Genomic DNA, 16,747 nt, shown 5'->3' with positions numbered 1-16,747 from the left:
ATACCTGTTTTTCTGCCGAATTGTGCCATTTGTGTTTCCTGTATTGTCTACTTCAGCCCACCTACATACCTTTCCACCACTGATTCTGTGCTTGTCAGTTTTTCTATTCAGCTGTGATTTTTGAGTTTCTGCTAAAACTACTTGCTGCCGTTTTCTGTTGTTTGCACTCCTCCTTTCCTTGATGGCTGCAGGGTATACTGGATATGTTGCTATATTTGAAAAAGTATCTATTTCATAGTTTTTCCTAAGTCATAGGAAATGGGTGAAGATGCATGTTCTATCATGCTCTGTGGAGGATTGTACCTGGAGAAATAATAGCATTACAAAATTATTAAAATAGATTTTGAAAAACTTAAATATGTTGCTTAACTAGAAAGCTTTTTTTGAGGGGGGTTCTTCAGGACATGAGTCAATCACAGGGAAGCTAGTAGGTAGAAAGGGTTGTGACGGTAGCAAGAGTTATAGCTCAACTTCACATTTGAACAAGTCTTAGCCACATTTGATACAAAGCCTGCCAGTCTTAGAGGTAGTGCAGCATATATCTTGGCTAGCAACAGCTGGTGATCTGATGTGGTAGTAGTAAATGGCTGTCACTAAGCAGGCTGGTGGTATGAGGGGGCAGGAGACAAGGCTATATTACTACTCTTAGTTATCACTCAGATATTGCCTTCATTGTCAGCATTGTGCATATATGCAGCTACTAACAGGCCTGTAGTACTCCTGCATGGGGGCCATTTTTCATTTCCTGCTGCTAAACAGCTAGTAAAATGGACAAAATATGATACTATTGATTTCCCCCCTTTAGGTATCTATTTGCATTGCAAATCAAGAGAGATCTAGCTGAGGAACGCCTTACCTGCAACGACAATACAACAGCACTCCTCATCTCTCACCTTCTGCAATGTTAGTATCTAATGTCATTTATATATTGAGCACACATATGCAAAGAATCCATTTAGCTTCTCTATAGTTTCCTTCATCAGTAATTATTTTGCTTCCTTGTCATCCAGCAGTTACAACAGCTTCCCTAGCTAGTTTCCTGCTTCTGTTATAGTTGCTCCCAGAAGCCTTTTTTTGCTTAACTTAATTGATTTGCACTTGTGTTGCTCATTAACCATGCAAGCATCTACTTGGACTTCTTTGGGCTCTTTTGAATCTGATATAAATACCATTTACAAAGGAGGGTGGGGAACATAGGAGGCATACATTCTGTTTGAATAACTGGTATCATGCTTTCAGTAAGCCTTCATACATTCTGAAGAATGTTCCCCTTTTCTGTCTTATCAGCTTGCTTTTAGAAGTTTACTTTAAAAAAAAGTTACATGTGCCTATGTTGAATCTCCTTGGGAACTTAACTACTCACAAACCCTACGCCAAAGGATAAATGGACATAAATCTGATATCAGGAATCACAAGACAGAGAAACCAGTAGGAGAACACTTCAATCTCCCAGGACATTCTATAAAAGATCTCAAAGTAGCTGTCTTAATACAAAGAAATTTCAGAAATAGACTGGAAAGAGAAGTGGCTGAATTGCAACTAATCACCAAACTTAAAACCATGGAGAAACCTGGTTTGAACAAAGGCATTGGATTCTTATCTCATTATACATAACAAAGCCATCTTTAGCCATCTCACCCCTTGCATTTCCCTGCAAGACTAACTGCAGCCGTTTAGAGTCGTCAACAGGTTTTCCACACTTATCAGCCTATCACCCATTCCCACCACCCTTCTGAGTAATACCCCTCCCCACTCCCCCACTATATTTAAGGATCTGGTGACCCCTGTTTCAGTGTATCTGAAGAAGTGTGCATGCACACGAAAGCTCATACCAGGAACAAACTCAGTTGGTCTCTAAGGTGCTACTAGAAAGAATTTTCGATTTTGTTTTGACTATGGCAGACCAACACGGCTACCCACCTGTAACTACTCACATATACGTTGATTCTGATAGCACAGGAACATTGAAGTTTCCATTTTCCTGACACCCCTCCCCCATGAAACAGATCAGTCTATTAGGTCTTACCAAAGTCCATTTTGTGAATCTGGTGGGTGCCAGTCATCAGGGTGATCATTTGAAAACTTTATAAAGGGGTACCAAATCTCGTCATTTGCATCCCATATACTATTGAGAACCAATAGTTATTGTAAGATGAAGATACCTTCAAGGATCCATTTGCTAACTTTATGGAACAATTGCAATAGTGAAGCAATATTTTCTTTCAAATATATTTTTCTCTTCTATCATAGCTGAGTTAGGAGATTTTGATGAATCTGGGGACCGAGAGCATCTTAAAAACAACCGGTACTTTCCAAACCAAGAAAGACTGCAAGGAAAAATACTTGAATTTCACAGGAAGCACATGTAAGTGTAAATGAATGCTTAATTTTTGGTATTCAACATAGCACTATTTGTTGCTGTTATTGATAACAAAATCAGCATGTCTATATCTCTCATTAACAGTAAGTTATTTCACCTATACCTTCGTAGTAATACTAGAAGGAGAATTTAGTTGTGTGTGTTGTGTTGGCTAGGTCACCTCTTGGTCCTAAAATCAAGAAAATTTGTCCGTGGCATGAAATTTGACTCTTATAATTTACTTGCAGAGTGGTACAATATGCCCAAATTTGAGAAGAATCAATTGACAAATGTCAGGACTACAACTGTTTTAAAATGTTGCTTTTAGAGGTTTCACATTTCTGACCATGTTCATGCTCAGTGCAAACAAACATCTTATATTCTTTCTTTTGATAGCTAAGACAGTGACAAAATCAAGGAAAAGGCAGAAGTCTTCGCCTCTCTTTTCTTTTGAAAACCTTGTTTCTAAGTTCTATTTTAAAAAAGTAATGTTAATGCGAGCTTGTCCAATACATACTCCACGGGGCTTTTGAGTACAGAAACAGAAAAGGGAAGTGCTAGCAAATCAGTATTCTTGATTGGCTGGTAGACTTTACAGGGTGGAGTCTTGTCCCAAAGGTGAAATATATCTAACTCCACTGAGTAGGTTTGCAGCAGAAGTTGTAAATTAAGACTATAAGCTGGGCAGCTTTCCCTCAAAGTAGGAGTTTGGTGTTAGTCCATTGATTTTCAGTGGGTCTACTCGGAGATTAATTTAGATGGATTACAATCGTTACATTTATTTGATACTCTTCCTTATTGTGTAGTCTATTAAATGTGTGACTCTGCAACTGAGCACATAATCATTTAATCTGCTCTTTTATTCTTTACAATGGTATTTGACAGTTTTTGAAGCTTTCTTGAATAGAAATGAAATTTAAAAAGAACCAATTTCATGGGGTTTAAGCATATTGTTTTCCTCAATGTTTTCTTCTATAATAGGATATCGTTTTGAATCAAGATGGTGGAATAAACCTTTCAAAATAGCACTGATTTTAAACACATATTTCAAAACTGCACTGATTTTTTTGTTTCTTAGAATTCCCAAACAATGGGTATGAGGCTGCTACATTATCATAATGGTCATTGAAAACATACCCTAATCCAAATATCAGTGCAATTTAATGCATGCTGTTCTCTGTGCTTAACATAATAAATATTTTATTGTGGACACAGCACAGCAAAATTCTCTGTGTAAACAGGAGACTTCCAACCTCATGTTCCTTTTACAGTGCTAATGCAAAGGTTGAGCAATCAGCAGGTGTGTGGCACTCTGTGTGTTGATTCTTTCCTACAAACTGGATATTAAATCCCCCACAAGGCTATGCTTCAAAACCATAAATGAGTCCTAACTAAGGGGAAAGTAACCCAGTGAGAAATCATTTGCAACATATAATTAGTGTACATGTGAAGGGTTAACTACCCCTCCCTTCTACCAATTCTCTAAAAGTGTTCTCTATTCCATCACTATTTCACCTGCCATTGGCAAGTATATGATTGGAACTATGTTTTTCAATCTCGATTGGGCTTTATGAATGCCAATGTAGCAATTATACTTTGTTCACTTATGCAGTTTACAAATTAATGTAAAGTTATCCAAGTTAAAAGCAGCAGGATTGGCCAGTTAAAAATGCCTAGTGGCCTTTTCAAAGTACTCTACAGTATCATACCACATTTATATCAGTTTGACCCTAATTTATTGGTGAATATTGCAGTAACATTGAAATATTTATCGTCCATGCAAGGTCAGAACTTTTTTTAAAAAAAAACAAAAAAACCTAGTAATCAACTGCAGGAATATATTTATTGTTGAGAAAATTCTGTAAATTGGCCGTTCACTGGTTGTAGGATGGCTAAGCGGATTGATCTGCTTAGCAGATAACAAAATTAGACCAGATTGTTTTCAGGCCAGTCTGTGAGGCTTAGTCAACTGAAAACATCTGAAGATAATTACTCACTGTGCTATACCCTTGTAAACATTTGCTTGCATAGGGTAAATCACTTGGCATAATTACTGGTTTTTCTCACTTCAGAAATAAAGTATCTTCTGTAGGTGGAAAGGGTATTTAAGAATGTTGATCTGTTTTTTTTAGGCAAACATTTATTCAGGGAATTCTTCTGGTCACTAGAATAGCAAAAATATGTTGACCATTTTAATCTGTAATAAATATATTTATAATCTGTGTGCATGAGCCTGTGGCTTACATGCCCCTTTCTCCACTTTTGTGTGATGGAGGAGATACGGGGAGTAGAAGGCAACAAGCAACCTGTAACAGCCGTGACTGTTGATCCCCAAACAGGCAGAGGAACCACAGCTTGGGGGGACTGTTTGCATTTTCAGGACTGCTACTACCCAAGATGTTAGTGAATTGACCTAGCATGTTGCAGAGGGTCCTAACACCACTTGCACACAACTGTGGCACATTCACACCATACATTTAAAACACAATCAGTGTACATTTAAAGCATATCAAATAAAAAAAAAATTTTTTTATCATGTCCCCCAAAGAATCCTGGGAATCAAAGTTTGTTAAAGGTGCTGGTAATTGTAGCTCTGTGAGGGGGAAACTACAGTTCCCAGTATTCTTTGAATGAAATAATGCACTTTGAATGTGTGTTAGATATTCTTTAAATTCATAATGGGGATCTGCCCTTGTACTAGGATAATACAATCCTTCTCATTCAGAAGGCAGGTTTAAGTGCAACTGTTAAGGATTGACACCTATCAACTGCAGATAGTGGGTGGGTGTGAGAACCACCAGGAGCCAGTTGTCTATATACAAAAACACAGTCAACTGATGCTATTGTAGTGCATCTGTCTTGAACATTGCAAAGCTGTTGGGTCCAATTGGGCTTGCCTGCTTACTGACTTGCTCTCATGTTTTCAAACAAAGACAGAGAGATTGGATGTTGGCATATCCTCTTTTACAAAATTTTGGAATACATAGCATTTTGCATTTAAAATTATTAAATACAGGGCATATTAAGGATACACTTGTTTTAAAGAATAATTAAATGTCTCTGAGTCTGATTATGACTTCAACTAGATTGCCATGTGTTCTTCCATTTGTAACATATTTTTATGTTAGTTGATTTTTCTCTTTTGGTCTGGCACAGTGAACCTGAATAACTCTGAAGCTTAGTGACTGCTTACTAATATTGATATGATCTCATTAAACTTGTTGAACTATATTAGAGTATTTTTTCCTGTTTCATAGCTTTGTATAGTGTTATAAGTAATTAATAATATTTTCAATTTTGGTAACACAGGGGCCAAACTCCAGCTGAATCAGATTTCCAAGTGCTTGAAATAGCTCGGAAGTTGGAGATGTATGGCATGAGATTTCACCTGGCATCTGACCGTGAGGGAACAAAAATTAATTTGGCTGTATCAAACATGGGCGTACTGGTATTCCAGGTAGGAAAGCAGTATTTAACGTGAGAAACTATTTGTGGTTATGCAGACAGAAGACTTTAAACCCAGAGGATAGACCCATTTGCCTGCTTTAGAGCATGTAGCAATTGATTCTGAACAAATGGCTACCACATCCTTGCTACGACAGTCTTTGCAGTCCCAATAGACAATGTGATGTTTGCAGATGCCTTTGTGGCAGCAGCACCCAGATGGGATCAGTAGGGCACCACTGCAGCAGCTTCTTCTTTGAGACTAATGGGAGCATTTGTGATACTGCTTTCATTATGCTGGCTTGGGCTGATGGGAGTTGTAGTCCAAATGTAGTAGTAGTTGTAACAAATCTGTTACCCACCTTTCACCAGTAGGTCCTAGGGCGGGTTACAACAATTTAACTTTCAGAATTAAAAACAGTTAAAACAGGTTGCAATCACAGGAATAGTGTGGATCCTGAAAAGACATATCTCAAATGTCAAAGGCCAGAGTAGCAAGGTCAGGGAGGGCTGCTTTCAGAACTAGAGTGTTCTTTTAACAGTCATGTTGTTTTAAATTATCAGTTGTTTGATCCAGACAATATGATTTAGATAGAAAAAAGCTTTGACAGTATAAGTCTATAACTTATGTTCTGTTTAAATCCTGTGTATAATAAACCTCAGGTGTTTATATTGAATTGAATACAGGGTAATACAAAAATCAATACTTTCAACTGGTCCAAAGTCCGAAAAATAAGCTTCAAAAGAAAACGATTCCTTATCAAGCTTCATCCAGAAGTTCATGTAAGTACTTCCATGATAATGTCACTTCTACAGTTTCAAGCATGACTTAAATATGAAATGACGTTCATGCAATATTCAATACTGTTAATGCCTGAATGCAAGGTTCATAGGTAATAGCACTACGATAAAAGCATGTTAGTAAAACCCGTATTTCATTTAAGTCTGAATTTCTCCTTTATTTCTAAAATTAAGTTATCATTTATTAGTTACGTTTATTTATATTCTGACTTGCCTTTCAAAGGAGCCTATGTGGGGATCTGCCAAAAAAAAAATAAAAAATTAACAAGGGGTCCTCACACTTGTAGAGCATGTTACAAGTAGGTAGCTGTGTTGGTCTGTCATAGTCAAAACAAAATAAAAAATAAAAAATTCCTTCCAGTAGCACCTTAGAGACCAACTAAGTTTGTTCTTGGTATGAGCTTTCGCATGCACACTTCTTATTTTGTTTTGCTCTAGAGCATGTTCTTGAGACCTACATTGAACCATGATATTACAAAATATGACCCTGGACCCTAGACTATGTATTTTGTCTATTTTTGAGAAAGGTGATCTTATATGTAAATAGTTAATTGTATAATTTGTAGCCAATTGATTAGTTATTACACAGGGCTGGAAATATGCTTCATGATGTATCCTAGATAACTGGTTAAAGAAAGTTACGTTCATTGCTATCTCAGAAGAAATGATGGGATATTTGAGCCATTGAGAGTGATGCTGATCCTTCTGATTTCACCCGTGGAGGTTATTTATGGAGAGGGGTTATTGGGTTGTTCTTGTTTTTATTTTGATTATGTATTCTGTGTTTTTATATTGTGATTTTATCCTGTGAACTGCCCTGAGACCTGCGGGTATAGGAATTATTATTGACATCCCAGTCACATTGGTTGCAAATCCCTTTGAAATATGATTTTATTGGGTGGCTTCTATGGACAGGCAAGACCCTTTTCTTTATTCCTGTTTCCTTCATTGTACAATGTAAGTTGTGTTTTTATACCCCATTTATAATTTTATAATTGAGTCCATTAAAATATCCATTATATTCACTCCTGATTTTTTCTTTTTCTTTTGACTTTATTATCAAAAGCTCCTTATTTGTTGTTAATTTTTGTTTTTCTCTTCACTTCTATCTGTTTTTGTTGAATAAAGTTTTATTAAATATTTTCTCACTGTAACCTTAAATGAGTAGAGGTAATATGATAAAGTCCCATTGTGTTTCTTTTCTAGGGTCCATATCAAGACACTCTGGAGTTTCTTTTGGGAAGTAGAGATGAGTGCAAGAACTTCTGGAAAATATGTGTTGAATATCACACTTTCTTCAGGCTATTTGATCAACCAAAACCAAAGTCAAAAGCAGTCTTTTTCAGCAGAGGGTCATCTTTCAGATACAGGTATGATATAACCCAGTTCATTTTGATCCAGGAAAATGGAACCAAGAAAAACTTTGGAAGTAATTCCTTTTAAATTAAAGGTTTAGGATCTTTATTTCTTGAGTACAAAAGCCCAGAATTTTATGTACTTTTCCTGGAGATTTTTTGTAACATTCACATTTATTTCTTCGCAGTGGGCGTACACAGAAACAATTGGTGGATTATGTTAAAGAAAGTGGGTTGAAAAAAATCCCATATGAAAGGTAACAAGCTCTTACATATAAGCAAAGAGTCTTTAATGTTCATATTTTGTATCTTCCTTAGACTAGCCTACAATAATGAAAGTCCTTTTTTCCTAGAGATTGTAAACTGTTAAAGTATTATTGTTTTCTGGAGTTTTGTCAGCTTCAGAATTTGACATTTTTATATTCCAAATTTAATTAATTAAAATGCTTAGATACGTGACACTGGGAATTATGTTGAGTAGGAAGGAGCTGTAATTGACAAACCATTTAACATGTTTCAAATTCAGAAAAGTGATTTGATTGAATGGCATGAATATATGTTGGCTTAAACTTCACTTTTGCCTCACATAGTGCCAACTGGAGACATGTAGTCTTTTTTTGTTCCAATGTATAATTTGCAGTCACTGTTGATTTATTACTATTAATCTTTATCACACTTAACAGCCTTATGAAGTAGGTTATGCCTCAGGAATAGCTTCTTACTGAAGGCCCCCTGTTTGCTTTCTGTATATAGCTAATGAAGTGATCGGGGTATCACAGCATATTCTTTCTTTACAGGAGGCATAGTAAAACTAGAATGTCTGCTCACACCTTGCATGCTGATACACCCAAACAGGTTAGTCCTGATATTAACCTGTTTTGAATTATCAGAAAGATTATGAAATCCAGCCTTTTCATTCTAAAGCATGAATGACGTCTGCATTCAAAATTATATATATTTTCAATCACTGCTCTGTTCAGCCTTGTTCAATTCTGGTAGTAATGTTAAATATGTGAGTACTGTTGAAGCAACTTCAGAGTTTTTCAGCTTGTACATGAAAACAAATTTTCCTTAGTGTATGCCTAGGGAATTTTTAGCTTTTTTCCTTTGAATGGCAGACCTCCATGCCATATCGCAAACTGCATATAAAAGCTACATGCAAAGAAAAATTGCTACATGGAATATATATGGGTGGTGGGGGTGCCGTTCTAAAAGCATGAATCTTATTTTGGGCACATGGAACAGTGCAGTTCTTTGGATCCAGATCAATATTTGGTCCTAAATAATTCATATATATTTATCAGCCAGGAGCTGTAGTTCATTATCAATATGATTTACCAGTGTATAGCAAATAAATCTCCTTACTGTTGCAATAACAAAAACTTTTCTATAAATGCCATTTCAGAGTGTCAAGATTGCATGCATAGTTACTGTTACAATTAACACAGTCATATAATGAATCAACTTTCTCTGGTTCCAAATCCAGAATTCTAAACCGGCATAGTGCTCTCATATAGACCTTAGGAGGAAGAGTTATCTGCAAGAAACGCAGGGCCAGTTTTCTACATTCATCTTCTCTGAACATTATATCTGGAAAACATCATTAGCTATACTATGAAGAGTTCATTCTTCCTCAATTTCATATAATAAAGACACATTACCTCACGATAATTCCCTCTGCCGTTTTATAAAGACTAAACAGGGCCACTTCTACATAAAAGAATAAAGGAATGAACGCAAAACAGGCATGAAAACTCTAGAGAAACCAGTGAGTGATCAATACAATCTGCCTATGTCTAATAGTCACATACTGCATTTATCCCTCCACCATATCTGAAGAAATAGGATTTCAAAGCTCAAGACTCAATGAAATGGTTACCTTTAAAAAGTTGGCACAATATGCTTTTTTCTAAAATTAATACAAATCATGGATGACTGAATACTTGAGCCAGATTTAAAATGTCGTAGATAGAGCAGAGGCACTGATTCACCTACTTTTGTCATGTGGTAGTGTCTCTCACACTGAAAATGGGCAACAATGAGTCCCACAGTCTTCACAGTCAAGTCATCTCAGTAAAATTCATGAACTTACAAACATGTTTATCTGTCAATTCAAGTGGACATGGTTAGATGTATCCTAAAACAGATTATCTAATAGCTTCCTCTCTTGTTTTTCTCCTCAGAGTGCCTCATTTACAGAAGGATTAAGAACCCCTGGGCCTAATGCATGTACATATGCCTCCTTCCATTCGGATAATGTGTTAGCCACAAACATTGCCAGCTTGCCCACTTTCACAGAGAGCAATCCTTTCTTTTTGGAGCCCAGAATATCCCATACAAGGAGCTTGGCCGCAGAAGCAAATAGTGGGACATCAGAAGAAACTGGGAAGAAAGTGATACAGCAGCCTGGATCACCAGTACTCCAGTCATTCCAAGGTGTTGGGCTTTGTAAAGTTGCAAAAAACTGCACCCCCACTTGTACTGATGTTGAGAGTAGCTGTGGTTTAGGTGTAGCAGTAGAAGGTAGGATTACTTGTAAAAATGACAATTATGTGGATGACTTTACCGCAGGTATGGCCATTGCTGCTAAGCAGCACCTGCCTCAAGGTAGGGGTGCCTCACTTGTAAAACTGGTTAGCTCCCAGCTTCAGGTTTCAGAAGAGTTCATTGATGATGATCCAACAGAGATTTCCTTTTTTGCTGGAGGTTCTGAAGCATTTTCCTATTTGTATGATGGTTTAGATTTGCAGGAGTCAGATCTAACTAATTGTCTCTCAGATTCACCTGCTTTAACTAAAGAAATTCTGCAAAGAAATATGATGTCTTCTCAGTCAAGTCCTGATAGGTGTTCCATAGAAGCAGTAGATATGAACATGGACCACGAGTTTGAATTTGAAGGAGAGAGTGATTTCAATGGGAATGAACAGCCATCAGATACTTCGGAATTATTTGAAGTTAAAGCTCAGGCAAGCAGAATGCAAAGTCTTCTGAGTCCTTCTGAAACTAGTTCACTAATTAACAACCGTTCTGAAAGTAGTTCTCTCAACAATTTGACATTAAATGGTATGCCATTTTTGCACACTTATAGCTCTGCTAATCACTCTGAAGCTAGTTCAATGGTGAATTTTCCAGCATATTCAGTTCGCTCTGAGTCAAGTTCAGCTTTTCAGTTCACTGACATTATTGACCAGTTGGAACAGCTGAGCTATCCACCTACCACTACAGAAGACTCTAGTAGCACTGATGACTCATGGGATTCAGAAACTGCAGCCCCATTAGACATAAACCTCTTTTTCAGCAACCCCTTTGCTGAGGCTACTAGAGAGAATTTCACTCTTGATTTTCAGAATAATCTTAAGAATCTCACCCAGGAAGATAAAACAGAAGACACACACACAAGCCATTAATATTTTGGTTGATATTACGTTAATTTATGCTTTCGGGAATCTGGTTTTGAAAGAGAAAAGATAATGTAGATTGGTTAATTCTGGTGATTGGATTTCAAATTCATGTCCTTTTTTATCCTTATCTCAATTTTTCTCAAGCCATCGTAAATTAGTTGCTACTTTGAAGTGTAGATGTCAGTGGTGCAGACTAGCCATTATAATTTTATAATGTATTGTACTATGCATTTTTTATCACCCAGCAATTGTTTAAACCATTTGTGGTGAAGGTCATTGCACCTTATGCATGCACGGCATCACTAAATTTTGAACTTAGGTACACTTTGCAAATAACAAACCATCTGCAAAGCATCGCTGCTGATGAGCAGTAAATGTCTTGAAAGGCCATTGGCATATTTTGTCCTTCCTTGTTGGTGTTTTGTTAGAATTTTAACTCATTACTCTGCAGAAACAAGCCTATAACACAGGGATAGGGAACCTGTGGTCCTCCAAATGCTGTTGGACTACAAACCACATCATGCATGACTATTGGCCATGGGAGATAGAGTGGAACAGCATCTGGAGGGTCACAGGTTCCCCACCGTTGCTGTAACTTAACTGAGTCAATATGAAAGGTTTGCTTGAGCTTTTTTTGGAAGATGGTACTACTTCAAGGAAATGATCTTATTATTGTTAGAGACTATGAATATACAAGTGGTATTGCAAGATTATATTATGGCGGTAAGAGAGTTGGCAAACCTGGTTCTCTCAGGTCTCCTGATAGACATTGAAGAATGTATTTAAGTTGCAAAGCAAGAAAGTAAACCTTGTACAGGAAATAAACTAAAATACTGTTAGGGCTGTGTCTGAAAGGATTATAACTTGAGTTAATTAAATAGGCTTGTGTATCTTTCCATTATAATTTCCTAATTATGCCTGTGTGAAAGGGAAGATTGTGCAATATATGAACTTCACCAGATTTTTTGTGGTGGTGGTGGGGAATCAGGCACATCTGGTTTGTATACTCTGTGATAATTGTGTTTTCACTGTGGATTTCCTATCATACTTTAAAAAACCACTTTCATAATCCTCCTGACCAAATTCTTAATAGACTGATTTTATCAGTGTGCAGCTCAGCATAATGGAGCGATTGCATTCAGGCTGCCAATTAGTTTGCTTTTTGTTCTGAGTCTTCCCACATACAAGATTCACTTTCACTAGTAGTTGTTTATCATACCTGTAGTGATATGCTCCATGTGCCTGAAATGGTTATATCAGCAAGAATTTATACTAGTTGTGGTAGTAGCACATTAAATAATACATATAGTAAACCTGCAACTTAACCCAGGGGTTACGCTCCAAGGATTGCGCCTAAATCCAAATCACATAAAGTCAAAACACACTGGGTTCAAATGCGGGTGGGATTGCCAAAGTCTTTTCCCCAGGATATCCCTTCCATTTAAAAAAAAAAAAAAGTTTTTTTGGGGGGGGGCAAACACATGAAGCTGAATGTGCACAACAAGTTGCTGGCTTACTGTACCATGGAATGCAATCTTTAGATACTATATTTTTAAAAAATCTGACATCTCTGCCCCTTTAGTTTTTCAGAGAAGTACCAGGACTCTGTAGGGCCAGGTTGTGCTTCATGTGGGTATGTGGAGAATATCTGCAACTTGGGTTTTCATAGTCTATATTTAACTTGGATTTTAAGTATTGCTTTGCTTATTCTGAAGCTATGAAGGTGATGCCATAAAGTTATATTACTAGATTAAAGCCCCCCCCCTTTGCCAACCATAATTCAGAAAATAATTTGCTTAAGTAAGATTTTAAAGTTAAGAATACATGCACCTTTGCTGATACAGGCTAGGAGTTCTAAAATTAGATATTGGTCATGATCAGTGACTGGTGGTACATGCCAAGATTGTACAAATATCTTTGGTTAGTAAATAGTAATGTGAGGTAATTGTATCTATGGCAATCCGCTTCTGAACTCTTGGCACAGTACAGCTAATTTCCTGTTAAAGCTTCCTATTGAATAGATTAGTTCAGTTACTAAAATCAAACAACATTTTCCCTTCCATTTGGAGCATTGTACAACACCCATATTTTATTCAAGACCATCATAATTAAATACAATGGTCAAATGCAGGTGCATTTTCTAGATGTGCCTGTTAACTTCCCCAGAGGCTTTTCTAGTAGCTGTTCTTAAATATGTTGCATGTTTTGAAATTAAGTAAAATTTTCAGTATTTGTTTAGATTCCATGCCCTTCCGTTTTGTAAGTACTTGTAGGGTACTTCCCTATGAATGTCTAATGTTATGGATTGACAAGGTTATGTTGATTGAAGTTGGGACTGATATGCATAGCAGAAATGAAATGTGTTGGATCAGCTGGTTAGTTTCCAGTAGTGTGTTTTTTTAAAAAAGAATTCAGAATGTGGACAATGGAGGGCTGATCTAGAAGTTGTAAGAAACCAGAGGTTTGCTCTGCCTCTTGATTGCAGACCTCACGGAAGACCTTGTGGAAAGATTTCCCTTTTTATTATACTCCAAGGGGAGATCTCTTGCACTTTCTTAGTTCTCGTAGTGTATTCTACTTTCTTCTGAGAAACTTGTCATAGTTCAAGTCTGTTTTGTTCAGTATTAAACCATCTATGCTACAGAAGATGAACATTTTTGTTCACCCTAGTCATATCTTGTGATATCGTTAATTTTGCTAGGTTTTTTTTTTTTTTTTTTACTGTTTTGCTCATTTCCCGCTTCTGTTAGTAGAAACCTAGTTGTTGGTAGAAAAACTTGCCTAGAATTCCAGTTTTTAAAATAAATGTGCATGTGTGTTGCAGATTATAGTAAGTAGCAGCTGATTGCCTCGGGGTCAACAGGCAGATGGGGAGCAAATTCACAAAGTGAATGTTCCTCTGACATTAAGATACATTAGGGGAAATCAAAAGATCTGTACATAATAGGTAACTTTTTTCATAGTTGCAGAAACATCCATGCAAGTGTGTTTGCTCCATTGTACACTGATAAAGTATGTGACTGCACTTTATGGTACATGGGTATGTAGTATTAAATACTTCAGATTTTAATCAGATATACTCAAAGCATTCTTTACTGACATTATTATAGGGTTATAATCATTCTGCATTTAAACATATTTATTTTGACCCAATTAAAAATAAAGGATGAGTTGATTGATAGAATATGGTTGAATGCTGTAGCTTGACAACCATATACAGTTAAGCTTTGGCAGAACTATCCACACATAATTTATAATGTTGTATCCATTGTAGAATTAAGTATATAATTTGTTATTAAAGAAATTTCTTTTTCTAATAATTATTTACCACTTGACTTGAGTAGTGACATGCTTATTTTGCAATCTGGTTCACTTTTAAATTCAGTTTACTAACCTTAAATGACTAATGAAATTCCTATCAGATATATTCTTATGGATGGTGTGTGTGTTAAGCCTTTAGAAGAGCATTACCGGTAATTAAAAACCTGTTGGTAATTCATTCCCATTATTGTCATTTTGCCGAGTCTTAAGCTTTCAGGTATTACATGCAATAGTTAGGCTTTCATTGCAAATGTCTCAGTACTGATTCTCACAATGGTCACTTATCTTTAATATTCAACTTCCCACCCAATTAATGCAGTATATATACTTGTATGCACATGTTGAATAAATTAATATTGTGAGCTTTTTGCAGCTCTTCATGCTTAACTTCAGCTCTAGCTAAATATCTTACTCCTTGTTTGTGAAATTTTTGGGGGTTCATCCACTTAATGAAGAATTTGATTTTCAATGGTTCATCAGTAATTAAAATCGGTATGAGTGAGATCATGAGAAACAGTTTGCCACATTTAGGGCCAAGTCATAGCTTTAGTATGTGGAGCACATAAAAAAATACAGACTCTCTGTATTGGCAACCGACTGCAAAGGTTCAGAACATACTGGACATACATATATAAAGCTTTATGCTTCAAATGATTTGTGCCTTAGTATGATCCGTTTCTTAGTACAATTGATACATATTCAGGAAAAAAACTACATTTATTGGACTGGAATTTCTTACTACAACTTTTTGATCATGATCATTTTTATACTCCAGATGTTTGTTTTATACTTTTTGTTTTCTGCTGAAATTATTGATGATATATCTACAAATTTGTACTAATTTGAAATTGTTTATGCAATAAAATGAGGAAGTATTTGATATGAATGATAAATTTGCTTTTACCTTTCATTAATGGTTTTGTTTTTTAAAAAGGCTTACTATTTTATTTTGTAAGGCTGCCTTACTTTAGAAGTGTAGTAGCTCTTTATAATCCAACGATTTATTCTGGAATACAACAGCGAATTTATCTTGAACCATTTTTACTTTGTTCTTTCTTTAAAACGGCTGGCCATGATCATAAGTTGTTGTTTTAGTGTTACATATTCTATTAAAATCTATAGTATAAATTCTATACACGAACACAAGTAAAAATCTACTTAGCTTGTTTCAAGCAGATTAGTCTGTGAAGCTGACCAACATTTAATTTACAGGATAGGCCATGAAAGATCTAAGTAGCCTATGCAGATTAAGGAGTTCTACATATCCAAATATTTTATGGTCTCTCTTGTTTAAAGCTGCTCCTTCATTATACATACTTGATTAGCATTTTTGTTTGAAAATATTGCTTTAATTTGTACAGTGAACTACCGGTACATACAGCTGGACCCCTTACGTACAAGAAACCACGTGGGATTTGGGATCAAAAATCCTCAAACTTGCTATAAAAAAGTATTTCTTCAACAATTTTGACATTTTCATATCTTTCTTTACAATGCAGGCTGTAACACTTTAGTACTATTCTACAGACAGAAAGTTCCTACAACACACATTCAAGTGTCCTGTGCCACGCTATTTAGTACTTGATATTCAAGCACTGTTGGCACTCGGTTGTGAGCTCTGCACATTCCCAGTTGGCTGAAATTTTGACACCAGTATTAACATCTTCCTCTTTCCTAGCAATATTGATATCTTCAATTAGCCTGTCAATTGAACCCTGCTGGTGTTACTGAGGGCAGATTACAATAATTCATAATATGGGTAATGCCTACTTGTAGGGGTTGGGGAACCTGCGTTCCTCCAGAAATGGTTGGAGTTAGAGCTCCCATCATGGTGAGTGACCAAGGTTGATGGAAATTTTATTCCAACATCTGGAGGGCCACAAGTTGCCCACCACTGACTATTCGGAGGCACTGGTACTCAGTTTGAATTAGCATTGTTTTCCATCAGTGATCCCCAAGCCAAATATAGCTACCAGTTTTGTAGTTGAAGTGTATCCTTTTTCTGATATTCTAGTTACAGGTAGGTAGCCGTGTTGGTCTGCCGTAGTCAAAACAAAATAAAAAAA

General features: G+C 36.3%; 1 protein-coding gene across 4 annotated transcripts in view; it reads left to right on the top strand.

Moving 5' to 3' along the window:
• FARP2 (FERM, ARH/RhoGEF and pleckstrin domain protein 2) overlaps positions 1-16,747 on the top strand; it is a 64,626-nt gene that overhangs the window by 22,847 nt on the left and 25,032 nt on the right. For all 4 annotated transcript variants that reach the window (XM_033150183.1, XM_033150185.1, XM_033150187.1 and 1 more), the window contains exons 6-13: positions 806-903; positions 2,251-2,365; positions 5,669-5,816; positions 6,491-6,586; positions 7,811-7,974; positions 8,148-8,216; positions 8,757-8,814; positions 10,143-10,395. In XM_033150183.1, the coding sequence (XP_033006074.1) occupies positions 806-903; positions 2,251-2,365; positions 5,669-5,816; positions 6,491-6,586; positions 7,811-7,974; positions 8,148-8,216; positions 8,757-8,814; positions 10,143-10,395 (1,001 nt within the window). The remainder of the gene's footprint in view (positions 1-805; positions 904-2,250; positions 2,366-5,668; positions 5,817-6,490; positions 6,587-7,810; positions 7,975-8,147; positions 8,217-8,756; positions 8,815-10,142; positions 10,396-16,747) is intronic.

The sequence above is a fragment of the Lacerta agilis genome, chromosome 5, assembly GCF_009819535.1.
Source record: "Lacerta agilis isolate rLacAgi1 chromosome 5, rLacAgi1.pri, whole genome shotgun sequence".
In the NCBI taxonomy this organism is placed as follows: Eukaryota; Metazoa; Chordata; class Lepidosauria; order Squamata; family Lacertidae; genus Lacerta; species Lacerta agilis.
Note: the sequence above shows the minus strand (reverse complement) of the source record. Positions and strands in the feature narration are given on the sequence as shown.